Source organism: Ostrea edulis, chromosome 6 (assembly GCF_947568905.1).
Source record: "Ostrea edulis chromosome 6, xbOstEdul1.1, whole genome shotgun sequence".
Lineage (NCBI taxonomy): Eukaryota > Metazoa > Mollusca > Bivalvia > Ostreida > Ostreidae > Ostrea > Ostrea edulis.
Window position 1 is genome coordinate 46,148,019 of NC_079169.1, and position 22,264 is coordinate 46,170,282.

Here is a 22,264-nt window from a genome sequence, read left to right on the forward strand (position 1 = left end):
TCATAGAGAGAGAGAGAGAGTGAATATGAAAATTTGAGTCAACTCGCACAAGAAAAAAAAAATCTGGAAAAGATTTATACCTTTTAAAAACGAAGGCTGAAATTTCCTTGAGAGAAAAAAAGCACTTTAAACCAACAACTTTATACATATACTCAAGGGTATCGGGTGAAAAATTATATAAAACACTACAGAATGACTAACGACACGAACAATGGTGCGAAACAATGTGGCCGTTGTCAGCAAGTCTATACCCGTGACTTTGTGCTGTAATAGACTTGACTACGTGGGACTGGGTCCTAATTATATGGAGTTGATAATGGCGATAATTTATGTACCGGAGTGTAGTTATTGCTAATGTAACTTATGCATGTAATTTTTCACGCTACATACAATCCACCCACAGACATTATGCAAAGGAATAACACGCGAATCATTTTTCTGGCACTACCTTTATATTTCAAAGAGGTTAGAAACTGAGTTTTGTAGTATTGTTAATTTTTTTAAAGAGATAGTTTTACTTTGAAGGGGATATATAAAGACAGAAAGAAAACTGAGCAGCGTGGTAATGTTGACGTAGAGCTAATCAATCACACTGCCTGGGGGGAAAACTGTGTTTAATAAAATTAGATTTCATCAAATCTACATTTTACATCAACTTCCACGTTTAATTCAGATTTAAATCATACTCGGAAGTATCACGGCAATAAAATCTCAACTTTACTTCATATCTAAAAATAAAATAAACGCCAATAAACTTGAAGTTGCAAGTATGGAATTTAAGTTTCAGGTAAAATAAATACGACAACTTGTTTGTGCACTGACAATGCAACGTTGAAGTGTTCATGCAAAGAACCAAACCAAATGCAATGCATTGAAAGGACAGCACAAACATTTTTTGTTGTTGCTTTTTTCACCTCACTAAAGTCCCAGCTTATTTTAGGTAATTGTTCATAGATTTTCAAAGAGGGGCGAAACCCATGTTTGTATCTTGACCATTCAGAAAGGAGTTGCTGAAGAGCCCAAATTGACTATTTCGATTAAAATGATTTACCAAAAAGAGAGGGGGTGCAATTACTGTAACCCTTCTAAATCTGCCACTATTCAGCAAATGAAACTTGTCCTGTTATGTCAAAGGTTTAATCGGTTTCAGTATGAAACCAGTCCTGCATGGTTCTACATTGCTCGAGATGTCACAATTGTCGATGAAAGGGTGCAAATTTTAGGCCTGGCTCAGGGATTACTGCTTTGAGCAAGAATGGATCTTTATCGTGCCACACCTGCTGTGACACGGACCTCGGTTTTTGTGGTTTCATCCGAAGGACCACCCCATTTAGTCGCCTCGGGCAAGCAAGGGGTACTGAGAATCTATTGTAATCCTGATCCCCACTGTTATAATCAAAGAAAGAATCATATTTCTTCAACCAATGATTGGATTGGAAAACAAGTTTTAATTTTTATTATTGCCTATGTCTCTTTTAAGCATAAATAATTAACAATATGATTTTGTCTTCAACATTTTGGGAAAGCATTTCTATATACATCTACACGATAAATACATGTATATGGTACATCCGGGAGATATATAATAGACAGCTGATCAGCTGCATGGTGATTTTTACGGGGTACATGTAACTGGGGAGTTGCCCATTGCACCAATTCAACTTAACTATTTTAAAATGTAACGCCTGAGGATTATAAAATGAAAGCGCTTGCGTTAAATTTTTAACTTTGTGTACTGTTTATTCTATTTCTTTATATATATATATATATATATATATATATATATATATATATATATATATATACACACACACACACATATATATATATATATATATATATATACATATACACATACATACATATAGATATACATACATACATACACACACACACATACATATACACACATACATACACATCATATCTATATATCACTTATTTGAGAAATAATGCTGCAAATATGCTGATTTAAAAGATGTAATAGAACCACAGCTTCTGACAGACTTGGGCAACTGATTCCATAAAATTGTGGAGGATACCTTAAAAGACCGTTTATAATATTCAGTTCGAACTTTTGGTAAATATAAAATGCCACTATCGCTACTTCTTGTTGTTCTGGAACTAACTTGGCTGACAAAATTAAAAACGTTCATATATTCTGGTTTCATGTTATTAAGAACCTTAAAAGCAAGCACTAGTTTTCTATATACAAAATAATCATGAACAGGCATCCATTTAAGAACACTAAGAATATCAGCTGTAGAAGTCTGAGTTACTTTCACCTTCAATATAATTCTGGCTGCCCTTTTCTGTAACTTAAAGAGTCTGTCAATAAAAACCCTGTTTTTGGTTGAGCACCAAACTGTGCAACAATAATTAAAATGAGGAAATATAACAGTGTTATAAATTTTCAATAATGCTGCATTTGACATAAAAGTTTGCAGACGACGTAAAATGCCTATTTTCTGTGAAAGTTTCTTGCATAAAGAATCAATGTGTACAGACCAGGTTAGACATTCATCTATTTGTACACCAAGAAGTTTGGCCGTTTTAACAGTATCTAAAACAATATCTCCTACTTTGATACACATTTTTCTACACTTTGAGAGTTTTTGTGCAGTGCCAATCAACATACATTGTGTTTTCGCTAAATTCATCGTACGTTTATTACTTTCCATCCATTTCATAGAGATTAAAAGATCATCATGTAACCTTTGCTCAATAACATCAATAGATTGATGTGAAACATCCTGAGATGTATCATCTGCATATATAGAGACATTTGAGTGCTTTATATAAAGGAATAAATTCAAATAATTTTCTGACATTACTTTTTTTAATGAGTTTTGTAGTATTGATATTTTTTGTTGTTTCTGAAAGTATAACATTTGATGTTTAATCGGAAGGGGATATAAAGAGAGAAAGAAAACAGGGACAGTGTGGATCTACTAACGGTTATATCTTCATTGTCTACTTTTGATTTTTTTTAAAGCATTGACCAAGTAATTAAAGTTTCATACAAACTTTCGACTGAATTTGATAAAGACTTTTTGAAAGACAGGGCCGTAAGTAGGGTTCTAAATCAGGGGAGGCAGGGGATTGGGGGCCGCCGATTGACTTTACGACTGAAAATGACACTTTTTAAATCCCAATTTATCATGTTTGTGTTTCATTTGTACTATGTAAAGAATCGTAATATGGTGTCAAAGACAAAGGTGCTTGTCTTCATTTTAAACATATATCCTATAATATAACATTTATATAATTTTATTTTCTTTTTTGCCAAAAAATCAGACGAGGCAGTTGCCTCGTCTGCCTCATCGGCAGTTACGGCCCTGAAAGAAGTGTTCAATTTGGGAAAACATATCAACCGATGTTGGTCCATTCGTGTGTAGGTAGGTGGTTTGGGAGGCATGCATTAGTGTGTAGGTAGGTGGTTTGGGAGGCATACATTCGTGTGTAGGTAGGTGGTTTGGGGGGCATGCATTCATGTACAGGGTGTTTCATAATATATGTTACATTTTTAACTTTAAATATCTTTGTTACTTATCATACTTTTTACACACACCATATCTTATCTTAAACATCAAATCTTACATTTTTATTCTTGTGAAAAAGTTCGGGAAATTATTGCGTCATTAAGCTTAATCGTGACATGAACGATGATGTCACAATTTTAATGCCTTTCAAAATGGATTTAACCGATCAACAGAAGGCTGAAATTGTAAAACTCTATTACCAATATAAATCACCAAAAATCGTTCAGAAGTTAATGAAGGAAAATATGCTAAAGGAGAAGAAGCTCTCTAGAATGCTCATCAGGGGGTTAGTGACAAAGTTTGAGAAGACAGGGACAGTATGTGATACAAGACATGGCAACTCGGGAAGACCAAGGACTTCAAGAACCGATGAATTTATCAGGGAAGTGAAGACTTTAGTTACAGAAACTCCCCAGAAAAGTGTCAGACAGGTGTTTACGGAAATTAATGCTGAAAACACAAGTATTTCCAGTGTTTACAGAACTTTGAAATATGACATGAAGTTGACACCTTACAAGCTTTCAGTAATGCAGCACCTCAAGGAATCAGATATCCAACACCGACTTGAATTCGCAAGGTGTTTGCTTCAGCAAGGAAATGACATTTTCCAGAAAATTTGGTTTTCGGACGAGGCACATGTTTACTTAGACTGTGAAGTGAATAAGCAAAATGCGATACTGGTCAACAGAAAAGCCAGACTTTCACCAAGAAAAACCTCTTCATTCACAAAAGGTGACAGTATGGGCTGCATTGAGTAGTCAGGGAGTCATTGGACCCTTCTTTTTTTAAGAAAATGGTGAAACAGCAACAGTAAACTCAGAACGCTACCTCCATTTATTGAGAACCAAATTTCTCCCTATCTTGTGAAGAAAATATGGATCTACAGACTGTTTGGTTTCAACAGGATGGAGCTGCACCCCACACTTCTTTTGCAGTTTTAAACTGGTTGAGGAAACATTTGTGAACAGATTTGTGAACATTATTTGTCGAAATGCGCATCTGGTGCATCAAAATTGGTACCGTATAAGTTTTACATTGATATCATACAGAACACAAAGAGTATGACCTCCGCATTCACCCGATCTAAACCCTTTGGACTTTTTTCTATGGGGATTCTTAAAAGATAGGGTATACATCTCAACACAACAGACACTGGACGAACTCAAAAGGAACATTAAATTTTATATAAGGACTGTCTCGGTAGAAATGTGTGACAATGTTGTAATTTTTTTCCCCAAAAACGGCTTTAACTTGTTGTTGAAAGAGACAGTGGTCATTTAGAACATTTAATGTAAAATTTGACGTTATGAGATTGAACATGATAAAAATGACGTAATTCAGAAATTTAATAAATTTCAGTTCAATGATTCAGATGTCCTCTTAAATTTGAAAGTAAGGTTCAGCATTAATCACACTGAGTTTAATGAATACATGTAGTTATATGATATAAACTTTTTTATTTATCTATTTCCTGTGTTTGTTCAATTATAGATTGAAAACGTAACATATATTATGAAACACCCTGTATGTACGTAAAGAAACGCCTTTATTCTGTAAACTCTGTTCAAACCCCATGCTTGATATTAACTGCATGGATAATTGAAAAAATTTAAACACAAATTATCATTAAGCACATGTAAACTAATTTTGTCAATCTGTTCATTGACTGTATCAGTAATTGTAATATCCACCATCTGTTTCGAATATTTCATTCATCATACGTTTGTCAGACAATGGGGATGCTATACATGCTGAAAATGAAGCCGAGTTTGATTTACTTGAACTTTGTCATTGGAATAGCCTTTTCTGCGGTGGGTATATTAATCAAGATTTTATAAAACTGTAATTATATCAACCCTTGCGCAACAGCATCCAAAATTATCAGGATTTTGTTTTGCATTTATAGATGAGCTTATAGAATTTCTTACTCTCAATCATTCCTCCAATTCTTTCAACGGTATATTTTTTAAAGGTAGAATGAAAAGTCAACAAGTTGTATTTCTTCGTTCATCGACAGAACTCTTTGTTCTTACGTGTTCGTTTATTATAGCTATGGTAAACTGGCACCCTTGCCATTCTGGGTAATACTCTCTCTGTTGTCAGGTGACTTATAATAGGGCTGAAGTACAAGAAAGGGACACATGCTATGCGCGAATAAGTAGCTAAGCTATCGCAAATTTAAGGTCCTGCGTCCAAGTCAAACTGGCCGAATACAGTTTCAGACCTTCTGAAACATCATATGCTACATGTATACTAAAACGTCTGTCATTTCATAAATTCAAAATGACTGCCAACTGGGTCAAGATCATGCGTTCAGTTCAGTTTCTTTCGCTCAAACCATGGAATGGTACATGAGATACACGAAACATATTTACATATATACAGGAATAGGGGTCAAACAGACGAAAAATCAGGATGCGCCAGCCTCCAATGAATGGAGACTATACTTGCAAACACTGACAAATATTCAAGAAATAGCAGCAGCGTTTACGATTATACTGACCATACTGCAATGCAGTGTCGACATGCAGCCACACCCTCACCATTCATCTTAGGGGTATTCTTCTTCACGTGCACCCAACAGGACTATTTGCAGGAGTTGTATGTATTCTGGCTAATTGTCTCCTATTCTCTTTTTTCATGCATGGTCCTACAATTCACCAAGACTGCTTGTACTTTGGTCCATTACAATCGAATACATGAGTACCTGTACATGCAAAGAATGATACCCTTATAGACGCATCCTGTTATCTCAAACAATCTCCTTTAATCACCATGTAGACTCTTGCAACGCCACTAACAGTTTAGCTACGTAAAATAATAAGTACATGTAGTAGTATTACGATACAACTGCGAAAGTACCGAAGCATACACTAAGGTATTTCAACGAAAGAAAAAGACGCCATTACCACGTGCATGCATCTCATATGCAGTGAATACGAAAATACCATAAACATCAATGGAGGTCATTTCAAACTTACTTTTCAACATGATTGTACATATATGTTTATTCAAGCAAAATGACTGAAAACGGAAGCAAAACTAACTACTTTAAACCTACATTAATTGTATACAGTGAGAAAGATTTGTTACACTTACAGACCTGTTGGCAATGCATCTTTAAGAACAGGTGAATCGAAACAAAAGGATGAACACTTTTGTATTGGCACTGACTTTTTTGTGAAAATACACATATCTATTGTTTTATTTCAGATTCATGTCGACGATGAGACCTTGCCTGCCGAGTTTTCTATTCAAATCAAAGAGGCATCTACCGAAGTGTGGATGGGTGAAACGACGTACCAAGTTGAATTCGAAACCAGAATTGAGCTTAAGTCTAAGGTCGCGTGGTTTTTGCATCATATGAATCAGAAATATCCTGTCGTTTGTAAGTACTTTTACCTAACTGATCTTTTGCACTGTAATGTAAGTCATCCAGATGTCATCTACTGCATCAGGCATATGCAATTCTAAACATACACAGACATTAGAAATGTCAGCATAGGAAACACCCCTAACAAGCATTATCTGAAAACAAACTACACACATTTTAAAACATGATGTGCATTATCCATAATGAAACTTGACAATGTACCGTCTGCAGGACAGACTTAAGGATGTTTTGCATGCTCCTCTATAAAATATTCATGCGAAAACGTTTGTTGAAGGTGTGCAGTTGTGTTTTATTTCCGGATTATGTTTGTAGTATGCACAACGTTTAGCTGGTAAGTTATCATCATATCTTATAATGATGATAAATAAAAAAAATTGCTGTCATGTCGGATTTTAAGTTATTCCAAAACATGCCAGATAAATAAATAAAATTCAGCGTGAGAGAAGAAGGATCAAACTACTTTAAGAAGTAGGGTTTTTCTGCGGTCAATTGCTACCAGTGTGCAGGGATGTGATTGAATTCCTCAGAAATCAGAGGCAAACTGGTCAAAAAGGGAGGAAAACACCTCACCCTACCTGGAAAAATATCATTTTCTGCCACTTTAAATCAAATTCAGAGTGTTTCATTTTTTCGAAAAGCATATCAGAGAATTTCCTCTGAAAAGAGGAAAAATCACACCCCTGAATGTGCTATTATGTTATTAATATTATTTGTAATACAACGGTAAATATTAGATGTTTACAGTAGATTGAGCTTGAAGTATTTATTGATGAAACCTCTCTTGTGCAGTTGGCGATCCAAATTTTTCTTCCTCAATGTCCTACCGTTGGCCGTACAAGAATCGGTATATCGCCAGACTGAGGGCCAGAGAACACATCGACACACTTGAGAAAAAGACAATAGAATTTGCAGTTAGTCTAGATCAATCTACAGTCATGATAACATTCGACGAACTGAGGAATAAAAACACCACAACATCTCAGACCTTTGATTTAGAACCTATGGTATACATGCGAATACAATATCTCCATGTAGTGCTATTTTGATTTTTGTTTAGGCTGTGTATAAAACGGGGAAATTATTTTATAATGTCAATATTGCATCAAAGTGAAGCTGTTTGTACTTTTCAGTTGCTATATTGAAAAGTTTTGACATATGTCATGTAATGAGCATGATGCTCTAGCCTTTAATTAATGAAAGGTGAAGATAACGAACAGTGATCAATCTCATAACTCCTACAAGCAATACAAAATAGATAGTTGGGCAAACATGGACCCCTGGACACACCAAAGGTGGGATCAGGTGCCTAGGATGAGTAAGCATCCCCTGTCGACAGGTCACACCTGCTGTCAGCCCTATATCCTGATCAGGTAAACAGAGTTATCCGTAGTCTAAATCAGTGTGGCAAGAACGGCTTAACAATCGGTATGAAACACGTCAGACAGCATTTGACCCAATGATAGGTTGTATTGACGAACTAGATCGTTATAACAACCATAGAATTAGCGAAATGCTGACTTCAATCGAGACTGTTGAAACCCCTGTACCATCAACTTGTTTGTCAGTAGCTTGCCTCGATTTAAAAACTGATTATACGCAGAACAAGCTCTTGCGTATCGAATCAGTTGAGAGATATAAACACCATATGCAGGTGATAATGGAAAATTGCTACATAAATATGGGAAGTTGACGATGGAGAAGCTGGAATTATCCCGTTTGTCATTCAGTTGAGTTGTCAGTTTGCCGTTAATGTCTACTTTCAATAAAATATCTAAGTATGAAGCAGAAGTGGACGACTCTGTGGTATCTTTTATTTCGAGCTCACAGGGATATATCGAATGGACACATGATTGAAAGTTATTATTGTTATTAGACAAAACGTCATCAATATATCGAAATGTCGAATTGAAGGCCACAGCGAGATATTTTTTCTTCTCCCGTATAAGTTTTTGAATAAATTTTGCTTCATATGAATATAGAAACAGGTCAGCTAACAAAGGAGCACAATTCGTGCCGATGGGAATTCTAACAGACTGTTGGAAGACCTGATCACCGAAGATTGAATAAGATTTAATGCTTTATTTCAGAATTCAAAATGTTTTAAAGTTATGTGAATTATAGTGTATTATACCTTTACCATTATAAAGTGTGTAATTTAACCATACATCCCTTTCAGTTCAAGGTTTCTGTTCACAACAAGACAGAAATGAATGAAACAACATACATTGAATATGAAGCAGGATACGATGTGCGAGGCAGCGGTGCAGAAGATCAACAGTTAGTCATGTAAGTAGAGAATATGCAATACAGTATTCATTTATCAGTAAACTTGCAATATATTTACTGTATAATTCACATCCACAAGGGACCTAGATCCTGTAACTCCCTCCCAAATTATTTATTTAGGCAAAACAAAACAAAATGGGTGTGTTTACGGCCACCCGACCGATCCTATTTTTTCGCCCTGACCCTTAACTATCTTATCGGAAAATATAAAATTTTCTGAAAATTTCGTCTCCTTCCGGAACCGAACCTGCAATTACTCCACTTCTAAAACAAATGGCGACTTCCGCCACTGGGGGTTCAGTGAAAACGGCGAGTGTCTTATCTCTGACCTTCAAAGAGTGTGCCCACATTATTGTTTTACCTATAAAATACCCCATATCCACTAGTTAGGTTGGAATGTAGGGGTTTGTAAATTCCTAACCCGATAGATAACATTTACTCACAATAAAAAAAGAATGCGCCCACCTGAAAGAGTCGATACATGTTATTGCACCATTTCAAAAAATCCACGGCATTTATATGTATTTTCAACCAATATCATGACTTCGATATAATGAACCCATAATAGGGATCCGGGTTAGAATAGGTCCTTAGTACTACTTGCTTGTTGTAATAGGCGACTAGATGGGGCAGTAGGATGAGACAGCAGAATCTGAGACTCCGTGTCACAGCAGGTGTGGCACGATAAAGATCCCTCCCTGCTCAACGTCTGTAAGCGCCGAGCATAGGCACCATTCACCGGCAATGGTGACGTCTCCATATGAGTGAAAAATTCTCGGGCGAGACGTTAAACGTAACCAAGTAACCAACTGAAGAACAATGAATGTAAGGTTGTTGGGAAATTGTTCGAGATAACAACACCCCTAGCAGTTGGTGAGGTTGTTTTAAACTGTCAAGATTAAGAGAAGTACACAAATAATAATCAACTGAATAGCAAAAAATATATATATAAAAATAATAAAAATCCGATCTACCGACCCTATTTTTTCCCAGCTAGTTACCGCAAACACACATATTCTTTTGGCCTAATCAAATTGCACATTTTTTAAAAGTATTTCTCTGCGGTTTCATACAATTGTTTTACAACCTACATGTACATGTATGTGTTTTAGTATAATCAGTCGTTTTTGTAAATCTATAAATCACAGCTATATGTTTGTGAAACACATTGGTCGTAGTAACAAACAAAAATACGGGGATGTAATTTGACAAACAATATACAAAATACATATGTTTGTAGAATGATTTAGAAGTTTAGAATAGTGAAGAATTACACTGTAAGTGATGGTAATGTTTGATTAAAACCTAGTTTCTTTATTTATCACCATCCCCCGAAAGTATCCCTGTATACGTTGCAAGATTTCTTCAAGCATTTGTGTACGACTGTATAATGCAATCAAATAAAGCAGAGTTATTATATACTTTCAATTTCATCTCTTCTTTTTTCTTTAAAAGTTTGCGGGCATATATCACACGATATATGCCCGGAAACATTCCGGCCCGCAAACATTACGTCACAATCAAATTTCTACGCCGTTAATTTTCAATTTTTTCGTGTTTTTCATCCTTTACTTAGTTAAACCGATAAAGTTATTGTTAAAAATAAAATTATTGTTAGTTTCTAAATGAAATTGAAAGTATATAATAAAAAGGTTATAGACTTTGTATGGGAAATATGACGACCTCGTTTTTTGTCGCGAACGGACCGAGCTATAATTATTGATGTATTGAATATTGATGAGGATGATTCTGTCATAAAGGATAACAGTGAGCTTTATGAATTGTTTCAATAGGTCCAGATATATTGTGAAGAAGAGCAACGATAGCGATGAAAATGAGGTGGAATTCATTAGTAAATCCATCAAGAATATCCCTAGTGACGAAATTTTATTTTTCGACTGGGAGGACAATAATGCTGCTCTATTTGTTGACGTCACAGAAATCAAGATGTCATATGGTGAGTTACGTAATGCTGCTCTATTTTTTGACATCACAGAAATCAAGATGTCATATGGCGAGTTACGTTTGGTTCAAAGTAATGTCAGAGAAAACAATTTCGAATTAAGATAGTACACTAGACTGTGATAACAACTGGCCTCTTTTCAAATTGTATTGCGTAATTAAATATCTGCCATGTACAAGTATTTCTTGTCCGTTTAAGTTTCGTGAATTAGGCGATAATCCTAGTGGATTAAGGTGTTAGTCAAGGTACTAAGGGTTGTCTCAGTGACATGTAGTTAAACTGCACTGTAGTATATATGTTATTGTAAATTGAATGTAGATCTACATATTGTGCTATTTAGAAGCAGAAAAAATATAACGTTTATTCTTACTTAAAAAGGACCTGCTGAAGTCATCAAGACGATGGTTTTGAGAACTGAAAATCATTTCTGGAACGGAGATCAAATGAAACCATTGTATGGCAAAGCCCTTTTCCAGGAATATGACATCATCAAGGACGATCAACGACCAATCAAAATTGCTCATTGCGAAGCCATTGGGGACGTTATCATTAGTATTGGTCTGCGTGGAAAAAACGGTATGGCGGATATACCGTCACATCAGATACCAGCGGTGCAAGTTAATTACGGTTACTTCCGGGAGGCGTTTGCTTTACTGAGATATTACCGAGGAAAATTGGGAGATTATGAAGCGTACTGCAGCCTTCAATAATTGTCGGTTGATATAAAGTACGTTCACACTGTGTCAAAATAAATGATGACAAAACTCTGGTTTAGTATTTTTTCTCTCTCCTTATACATAACTGATGTGATATCAAGAAAAAAACTGAAAACTTTTAGAGCTCCGCTATAATGTGCACTAGCCGCTACATGTTATGGTAATGTTAATGAAAAAGCAAGTAAAAGATGAAGTTTGAAGAAGTTCTAAAACATTCTGCTTTTATGATTTGAACCAGGCCTCGACATCAATTTCTCACTGCGGGGGTACATGTATTAGTGCCATTAGGACATATCTAGTTTATATTAACTGAAATGTGGGATTTATTGTTTGTTTTACGTCTTGTCGAGAATTTTTCGCTCATTTTGAGACGTCACCAGCTGGGTATTTGTGGAATTAACACAAATTTAGACCTATGATTTGCGCTCAGGGCCGTAGCAGTAAGGGTTCTTTAACGTGCCAACGCCTGCCGCGACACAGGACCTCTGTTTTAAGGTCATATACGAAAGACCCGTGATTCTCGCTTATAAAAGCCGAACGTCTGGCGAATGAGCAATTACAATGTACTACCTAATTTTCACGTCTTAAAGCTGACATGAATTAATAAATACGTACACATTTCTCATCTTATCCATGTATTTATTGAAGATACCTAAACACGTGTACGTGGTTATCATTTCCTAACATCTATTGGTTGTTAGCATTGTCACGTAGTCAGGTGACATTAATATTCATAGCACGGGCTGTTAGGGCCCGTGTAAGGTATTTCATACGGTTAAAATCCACCTATGACGTCATTCTTTTGTTCGAACACTCCATTATTTTTCAGGAATGGAGTGTTCGGAAAGTAGGTTAACCTTTATACAAGTAGATATAAATGCATGCAACAAAAGAATGAAAACCGTAAGACATGATGAAAATGCACAAAGTTTAGTTTTTATTAATGTGGATTTTAAGTGGGTCAATGTACTCGTATCACTCCATTCCTTAAAAGCAATGGACCTCAGCCCCTTCGGGGCCTCGGTCCATTACTTTTAAGGAATGGAGCGATACTCGTACATTAACCCTTACGTAAAGCCATTCGAAGGCTCTTTCTCGTGCAGTCCGGACGCTTTTACTAGTCTACCTGACATGGGCGATTCTGGAGATGAAATGTCCTTATTGGAGAACAACGACAGCAACACAGTGCCTAAAGAAACTCTTGGTAACCCTTCATTAGAAATTTCAGACGTTGTCAAGCTCGTTACGGGGGTGTTACACACTCAATTTCAAAATCTGTCAGGCCAGCTTAAATTAGAGCAGACCGAAATTATCGCAAAGAAATTTAAAGAAAATTCGGCACTTAAAATCAAATCCGAAGGGAATCGCGCACAATACGACTTCAACGCAGAAATACTCGACAGATTGGACAAATTAGAATTGAGAGCGTTCGATAATAAAGACAGCGAGTCGGTGACTATTATAGGCGATTTAAGAAGGAAACTGAAAACCCGCCAGAAATAGCCGATTCCTCGTCAGCAGGCTGGAGAACGGTTAACGAGTATCAATCAAGAGAAATAGCGGATAATTCGGATGACGAAAAGAAAATCCGAAGTGCTGAAAACCGGCCCTCAAACAAAAGCAGGGACAGAACAAGCGCTTCCATCCGTATGGAAACTACAAAACCCCACCAGCGGCAGCAGTAGGCTCGGCAGCCCAACTTGCTTCTTCTGATCCTTATTCTACTGCAGCGTTTCAGTCATTTCCATACCAGCAACAGCCCTTTCGTGGCAAACCTACAAGGCGTCAACCACAACCCAGTGACGTTTGCTTCAGCTGTTTCGCTACTGGACACTGGAAAACAAACTGTCCAAAAAACAAACCACAAAGTCAATGAAAAGTATACAGGTTGTACTGGTTATTTTACCCTTGTTGGCCAGGTTAAATTCTGTCAGAAACATTATACAAAAATATCAATGATAAAAAACAATTTACAAAAAAATATTGGCAAATGGAGAGAAATTGGTACAAATTCATTTATTTTGAAAGTTATTGAATCTGGCTATGAAATTCCATTTGTTTCAAATCCACCTCAAATGTTATTTCAAAATAATAGGTCTGCTATTCATAGTACTGAATTTGTTACATCCGAAATTTCGGACTTATTGAATAAAGGTTGTATAATAGAAGTTCCATTTCAGCCATTTATTTGCAGACCTTTGAGTGTTGCCGAAAACAGGACCAAAAAGAGGTTGATTTGTGATCTTAGTAGGTTAAAATAAATATGTAAAGTATGATAAGATCAAGTTTGAAGACTGGAACACAGCACTAGATTACTTCGAAAAAGATTGTTTTTGCATCAAATTCGATCTAAAATCTGGATATCATCACATAGACATAGCTAAAAATTATCAGACTTATTTGAGATTTCAGTGGAATAACAAATATTATTGCTATACTGTTCTTCCTTTTGGCCTTTCATCTGCTCCGTTTATTTTTACTAAATGCTTAAGACCAGTTGTAAAGTTCTTGAGGAAAAGTGGCATCAGGATCGTATTATATTTAGATGATGGTTTGGCGTTTGCTTCTACGGAGAGTCAATGTATTTTAGACTCTACTTTCATCCAAGAAACGTTGTCAGATACTTGACTCTTGGTCAATTTCGAAAAATCAGAATTTAAACCAACTCAAGTCATTGAATGGTTAGGTATTACATGGAATTCAAGGCTTTTTTCCATTTCAGTTCCAGATAGACGAATAGACGACACCTTTAGTTGTTTACAAAGAACAATCGGTCAATTTCCCAACATAACTGCAAGGGAACTGGCAAAAGTGGTGGGGAAAATTTTTTCCATGACGCCCGTGATGGGTAATATATGCAATATAATGACTAGATTTTCTTCTATCGAAATTGCCAAAAGGGAATCGTGGGATTCCAGATTATTATTTGATTATCAAGACCAAGTTCTTGATGAACTTCATTTTTGGATAAAATGTATTCATAGTGAAAATATAAGATTTCTACAATCTGTTAAAAAGAAAGAATGTTATCATTTATTCAGATGCCAGTGATTTGGCATGAAGTGCTTACACTGTTGGGGTCAATTCAAAAGTGTTTCATTTGATGTGGAAAGAACATGAGAAAAATAAGAGTTCGACTTGGAGAGAACTGAAGGCCATAGAGTTGGCATTAGTTTCTTTTCAGAAAGAATTACAAAATATGACAGTGAAGTGGTTTATAGACAATCAAAATTGCACAAAGATAGTACATTCCGGTAGCATGAAACATGACTTACAAGTTTTGGCATACAATATTTTCAGAATACGTGTCAAAAACAAAATTTCTTTGGATGTTCAATGGGTTCCGCGAAAGGAAAACGATAAAGCAGACTATATTAGCAAATTTATTGATCATGGCGATTGGGAGATTACTATAGAATTTTTCGAATTTGTAAGTTCCATGTTTGGCCTTTTCTCCGTTGATAGATTTGCTAACTTTAACAATCGTAAAATTGTTAGATACAAATCAAAATTTTGGAACCCTTAATCGGAAGCAGTGGATTGTTTTACACAAGATTGGATAGGTGAAAATAACTGGTTGGTTCCTCCCATTCATTTAATAGTTTCAACAGTAAAACATTTACAAGAATGCAAAGCACATGGTACACTGATCATACCCAACTGGCCTTCCACCGCTTTTTGGCCAATGTTGTTCGATTAAGATCTTTATTATAAGGTTTATGTGAAAGACGTGCTTTTGTTTAGAGATACTCGAGATATACTCATTCATGGTGAGAACAAAAACTGTATATTTGGTTCCATATATTTTGATTCTGGAATACTTGTTGTGCGCTTGGATGCGATCATATCGTGAGGGGGGTTGGTGTATTGCAGATGATTAGGTCCTGGTGCACCCTAGAGAATTATTAGCAGTGGCATAAGTGAGGGGTGTATTGCAGAAGACAAGTGGTCCTGGTCATACATAAGTGTATTGCAGACGATGAAGGTCCTGGTACACCTTATATAAATATATTTCTAGATTATACGTTAATGTTTTGTTTTAAAAAACACATTTTTCAGATATATTCAAGGTGGGCAGATGGAAGGAAATCGGCCGAAAGTTACAAGATTATCGTCTATCGGAACTTGTTTCTGAACTACCTAAATACTGTCTGGCATCTAAGGCGAAGAATACAACAATACATGTATGCGTTTAACACCTTTTGCAAATGGTGCAACGGCTTCAGTCCTGCAATTCATTCTCTTCCTGCTTCGGAGACCAACGTAGCACTTTACATTATTCACTTAGCAAAGGAATATAGGTCGTCCGCCAAGATACATTCAGCTACTCATGCTATTAGTTGGGCACATTCTCTAGCAGGTTATGTTGATCCTTGTGACTCTGATCTTGTGAAAACTATTAAGGAAGGGACAATAAGGGAAACATCAAAACCAGTTACCAAAAAGGAACCGCTTACACCTGAACACTTGAGGACTCTTGTGTCTACGTTGGGAAGAGATTTAAATTTGTACAATTTGAAAACATTGTGTATGTGTTTATTAGGTTTTGCAGGTTTTTTCAAATTCTCGGAAATAGTTAATATTCGCTTTTCAGATGTTCATTTACAAACTAGTTGTGTCGAAATCAACATAGTTAAAAGCAAGACAGATGTGTATAAAACTGGTCACAAGGTGTATATTTCTAGAACATTTTCTGATACCTGTCCTGTAATTATGTTAGAAAAGTACTTAGAATTGTCAAATGCTGATATGCAATCTTCTCAGTACTTGTTTAGATCCTTGTCCTTTTGTAAGAAATCCAATACTTATAAACTCAGATCAGACAATCGTCCGATTTCGTACATAAGGGCTAGAGAGATCATCTTGGATGCACATCAAAAGATTGGTTTAGACAAGGCTAAATTTGGCGTTCACAGTCTGAGATCAGGTGGCGCTACTTCAGCCGCAGCTTCAGATGCTTGCGATCGACTGTTTAAAAAGCATGGGCGGTGGCGGTCGGACAAAGCTAAAGATGGCTATGTCAAAGAAAATTTATTAGAAAAAGTATCAGTCACAAAAAATTTGGGTATTTTAGTATATATACATACTGTTCTTCTTGATCATCGAAATAACTAAAACTGCACATAAGAGCGCTTCATATCCTATCTAACGTGTTTGTGTTTATTTTATAAATGTTTTATGTTCGTTTGAGTGAAACGAATAAGAACATGAGCCATATTTCTCTCAGGTAGCCTAATTTACTCTACCCGGATATACCCCAAATGTGATTGTCACACCTGAGTGATTTTTCTAGGTGGACTCGACCAGTGCACATCTCCGATAGTAATATATAGGGAATGAGAAACAAATAAAATCACATTTTAAAACATTATGCTTTGCTCAAAATTACCAAATATTTATTGTATACCAATGCAACATTCTGAAAGTTTAGATAATTTAAACAAAAATGCAAACAAACAAAAAAAAAAAAAAAAAAAAACCAAACAAAATGTGTTTGTGAAACACAAATGCCGCTGATAATGGCCAATTCCGAAGATGGCCAAGGTCACAAGGGCAAATATCTTGGTACCAGTAGAAAGATCTTGTCAACAGAAATGCTCATGTACAATATGAAAGCTCTAATATTTACCATTTAGAAGTTATGACCAATGTAATAAAAAAAAAAAAGTAGGTCAAATGTCAAGGTCAAAAGGTTCAATACCAACGGAAAGGTCTTGTAACAAGGAATACTCATGTGAAGTATCAAACCTCTATCTCTTACTGTTCAAAAGTTATTTGCAAGGTTAAAGTTTTCAAAAAGTAGGTCAAACTCCAAGGTCACGGGGTCAAAGATGTTGGTACCCACGGAAAGGTCTTGTCACAAGGAATACTCATGTGAAATATCAAAGCTCTATCACTTACTGTTCAAAAGTTATTAGCAAGGTTAAAGTTTCAGACAGAATGACAGACAGGACAAAAACAATATGCCCCCCGATTCTTCGATCTCGGGGGCATAAAAACCCTTTTCTTGCATACTTGTAAGTATTTGCAGTTTCTTATGAAATAAATGCGGAGAAATCATTTGTCCTTACCATTAATTTGAAGACAAATGCACTAGCATTACATAACAAACAATTGTGATATCTGTAACACGCATGTAAATTGAACCTGTCATTTAGAGTTTAAATGACTCTTGGAAATATCGAATTACAATGCAGTGATTTGTTTTGGTTTTTCAAACTACCACCCCTCCTTTTGAATGGGGAAAAATTAGCGACATTTTCCTCAAATTGGGAAAAATCACTCATAGTAAATTAAAATGGTAAAGATGCATAAAATAATCAAATTTTTGTTTGAGGTTTATTTCAGATCTGATTTAAAATCATAAAATAAATATGTATTGGAAGTCACACCTTCTATAAATATCATTAACTTTTTCTAAGAAGCACTTATTGTCTAATATCATAAAGAAAATAATAAATTATTAATTCACCAGCAATTGTACCCATAATCTTGTAAATATTATATTAATAATCAAGTTTCCAGAATGTCTCTCCTGTTTGTATTTTTCGGATTTTAGTAAAACCCTATACTGTTGGCCACTTCCTGTTATTGGCCTGACCCTACATATAATGGCAGTCAAACATGAAAGTGTCAACAATATGGCTTAATGTGTATCTGGAAACTATATACTTCGCTGCATATCTGCTTATATGGATGCCTTCATTGTTTTACATATTCTTTACAAAAGCTTTTTGCATGTGCAGTGGTTTGGAGAATAAAACTGAAGAAGAAAACGTATTTACTCTTTGTCAGCAATATACGGTAACCTTTTTTTTTAAATGGCCAAATTTCCCTAGATTAAAAATTGGGGAAAACACATAGATATAATTGGGGAAAACTAGCTAATTTTTGTGAGGGGAAACAGCCGAATATCGGTGGCATTTTGGCCCAAAAAAATCACTGCAATGCATTTTGAACATTGGCATTCAAAATCAAAGAAATGTTTATCAAAGTGTAGCTATGATTAACTATGTTCCTTTCAGTAAGCAAATTATCCCGCAGCCTGAGTGACCGAAAACAACATCGTATATTAAACAAGAGGCCGCTGGGCCACGTCGCTCGCTTGAGTCACATTGGCCCATATTTAAACATTTTCCCTATATATTCGCATGTAAAACTTTGATCCCTATTGTTGCCCTAACCAACCCTCAGGGACCATGATTTTGACCAACTTGAATCTGCACTATGTCAGGAAGCTTTCATTTAAATGTAAACTTCTGTGGCCCAATGATTCTTCCGAAGAAGATTTTAATTATGTTCCCTATATATTTGTATGTAAAACTTTGATCCCTATTGTTGCCCTAACCAACCCTCGGGGACCATGATTTTGACCAACTTGAATCTGCACTATGTCAGGAAGCTTTCATTTAAACGTGAACTTCTTTGGCCCAATGATTCTTCCGAAGAAGATTTTAATTATGTTCCCTATATATTTGTATGTAAAACTTTGATACCCTATTGTGGCTCCACCTTACCCCTGGGGGCCATGATTTTAACAAACCTGAATCTGCACTGTGTCAGGAAACTTTCATGTAAATGTAAACTTTTCTGGTTCGGTAGTTCTTGAGAAGATTTTTAAAGAATTTCCCTATATATTTCTATGTAAAACTTTGATCCCCTATTGTGGTCTCATCCTACCCCCAGGGGTCATGATTTTAACAAACCTCAATCTGCACTATGCCAGACAACAGGCAATCAGAGAAGCGAACTTGAACTTTCAGCTCAGGTGAGTTAAATAGTAAACAAAATAGCGTTTTACATTTTCAACTGTTTTCTCCAATATAACACTATTACGAGCAATACGTATTTATCACTGTATAAATATCTATACGGAGTCAACAGAGGTCATAGCTGTGTGTATGAACATCTGTTAAAAGTAGGTTACCGGCACTACTTTTACTAAGGCAATACACATCTACATGTACCTATCTGTCTGTCAATAGATGAAATCAACATCACAAAATGTATTTATAATTGTATTTGTATTCCAAGCAGTGGGATTTCATCAATATTAGAAATATTTCTGTAAAATAAAAAAAAAAATCATCTGCGACACTGACCCCTAGTCACCGTTATGTTAACAATGGGTGTATTTGGCAACTTTGATATGGGTGATGCGGAATTATACCCTCTGCTAGACGATGACATTTGACCTTTAGCAAAAAGGTCATTCACAGGATTTATGGCCGATAAGTCGTCAAAGTGCATTAAGACCTACACACTGCACTACCTGCTTGCCACAGCAGCCATGAGTGGTGCCGGTTTCCAAGCACCCCAAATCATGTTTATGTCGGGGCATCGATCCGAGGCGTCGTTGAAAACCTATAACAGAATTTATCGAGTCAACAGAAGCGTTCAGTGAGCTCATCTTTACAAATCCAAATCAAAACCGTTCCTTACCTTCGTGCACTTTCACATCCTTTCCAGAGATTCATCTGCGTCCTATATCCTGTCTATAAATGATTTGCCTACACCGGACGACTGCTGCCCTTTCTTCATGTTCCTCCACCTCAATCTCCTGTTACCGTAATGTCCACAAAATATCTTCAAAGTCGGTCTTCGACAACTGCGTCTTCAACTTTCAAATATGAAAGGGCGCACCAAAACTGTAACGTTGCACATCCCCTTTCGCAGTACGTTTTTATAATCCCCCCCCCCCCCCCAATTATCAATTTAGACATAAGGAAGAGTTCTCAATTATATACTCTTGAGTTGATGTATGTTTTTGCTGATATACCTGCTTTTCAGCGTCTTAATAATTGATACAGTTCTTAATTTGATGGAACTTAGTTTTGTGTACGGCAACAATGTGAAATGTATGGAAACGTGTTGTTAACACAATTCAGCAATGGTTATCGATCAAAAATGTAAATATAAGTAATTAGTAATAATCTTTAAAATATCTATCGAGATATAAATACGCATACGGGTTGGTATGTAATAAAAAATTTATTACGTGCTTTTTACGTAAGCCTTTATGAAAGCCTTTATGGGCTTTATGAAATTTGATCACGTGACCAATCCGTATTTATATCCCGATAGATATTTCAAAATAATACCATATTTCTTTTTTAAAAAAAAAGATATTTTTATACTTTAATAAATCGAATATTTACTTGCTCTAAAACTACAAGCAGGGGTGTTTAAATGATTTAAATGCTGAAAAATGTGCATTTACCAGTTCTAACATGTTCATTAACCGCGTATCTACTATCCTACCCATGAACGGTGCAGGTGTTATGATTATTTTATCGTCCTCATTGGATATATTACATTCACTGAATCTTTTCTCTTCTATTTCTATCGAAATTGACATTGCTTTCAAATAAATGAATGTATGTTTGTTGCAAACTAATTCGATCCGGTTTTAAGTACCACCTGTCTGTGTAATCATTACCAAATTTGGAGCGTCATCAAGGTCAAAGGGTGCATTGGCTGTTCGAAGATCCGTTTAACGTACCAAATGGGTCAAAATATATGATATTTTAACACTTAAATTTACTTTATATTTTACAACGATGCATATTCATGTAAACATAAACAACAAAATGTCTTTCTTTTTGTTTCTTTTTGTTTCATCGGGTGATGAGGGTACATGTAGCATCATTGCAGATTTTTGTTTTTACATAGGGTAACCCGCGTAATCTGGTTATGAATTTTAATTTCTGCAATCACCCGATGAAACAACAAAGAAAGCATTTTATTGTTTAATTGAAGATAATGTTTACTTCCTTCTTGTGTATTTGAATGTCTAATACTGTTTTACATTGAGGCATTGACAGCCAAGATGAATCGATCACCCAGAGAAAATTGAGTCACCGATGTTTTTATGTCTTGGTAATATGTCAGGCAATACGACTATGAAAATCCATTTTAACACAAACGAATTAGTAAAGTCAGCTGTACAGTTAATGGGTATGTGGTGTAGATTTAACATGTAGTTTTAGTTGTTAAGTATATTCAGCTTTTTTTTAGCCTGGTGTGCAAACGCTGCAGTTTATCCCGAGGATGTTTATTTCTTGAATAAGCAAAGGCGGATGTTTACCAGTTATGCTAAAGATTAAAAGACAGATAACCTCTTTCCTCTCAAATTTGCCAAATTCATGGCAAATCAAGAATTAAGGTAGGTAAATACTATTAGAAATTTCTGTCAATCAAATTTTTTTTCCATTTAAATAACTTTAATAACTCATAAACTAACTAGAAAGCCCATATAAGACATACCTTTGCAGGTTTATTTTTATACTATGTGCTACAGAGCACATATACCCCCAAATGCAAAAGCCAAATTCTAACACAAGAATGCATTATCTCATGTTTT

General features: G+C 35.7%; 1 protein-coding gene and 1 pseudogene across 1 annotated transcript; both read left to right on the top strand.

Moving 5' to 3' along the window:
* The first annotated feature begins 5,259 nt into the window (after positions 1-5,259).
* LOC125646841 (uncharacterized) lies at positions 5,260-11,952 on the top strand. Its single transcript, XM_056139772.1, has 6 exons — positions 5,260-5,353; positions 6,756-6,930; positions 7,726-7,940; positions 9,113-9,222; positions 11,016-11,179; positions 11,564-11,952. The coding sequence occupies exons 1-6, from the start codon at positions 5,276-5,278 to the stop codon at positions 11,893-11,895; spliced, it is 1,074 nt and encodes a 357-aa protein (XP_055995747.1). The 5' UTR covers positions 5,260-5,275; the 3' UTR covers positions 11,896-11,952.
* Positions 11,953-13,032: 1,080 nt separating this feature from the next.
* LOC125647207 (uncharacterized) lies at positions 13,033-16,097 on the top strand (annotated as a pseudogene).
* The last annotated feature ends 6,167 nt before the right edge of the window (positions 16,098-22,264 follow it).

Excerpts from the sequence above, each read along its gene's own strand:
- LOC125646841 (XM_056139772.1), top strand. The coding sequence starts at position 5,276 with ATGGGGATGCTATACATGCTGAAAATGAAGCCGAGTTTGATTTACTTG. Across the intron at positions 5,354-6,755 it reads TTGGAATAGCCTTTTCTGCG|ATTCATGTCGACGATGAGAC; the intron begins GTGGGTATATTA and ends GTTTTATTTCAG. Across the intron at positions 6,931-7,725 it reads TCAGAAATATCCTGTCGTTT|TTGGCGATCCAAATTTTTCT; the intron begins GTAAGTACTTTT and ends TCTCTTGTGCAG.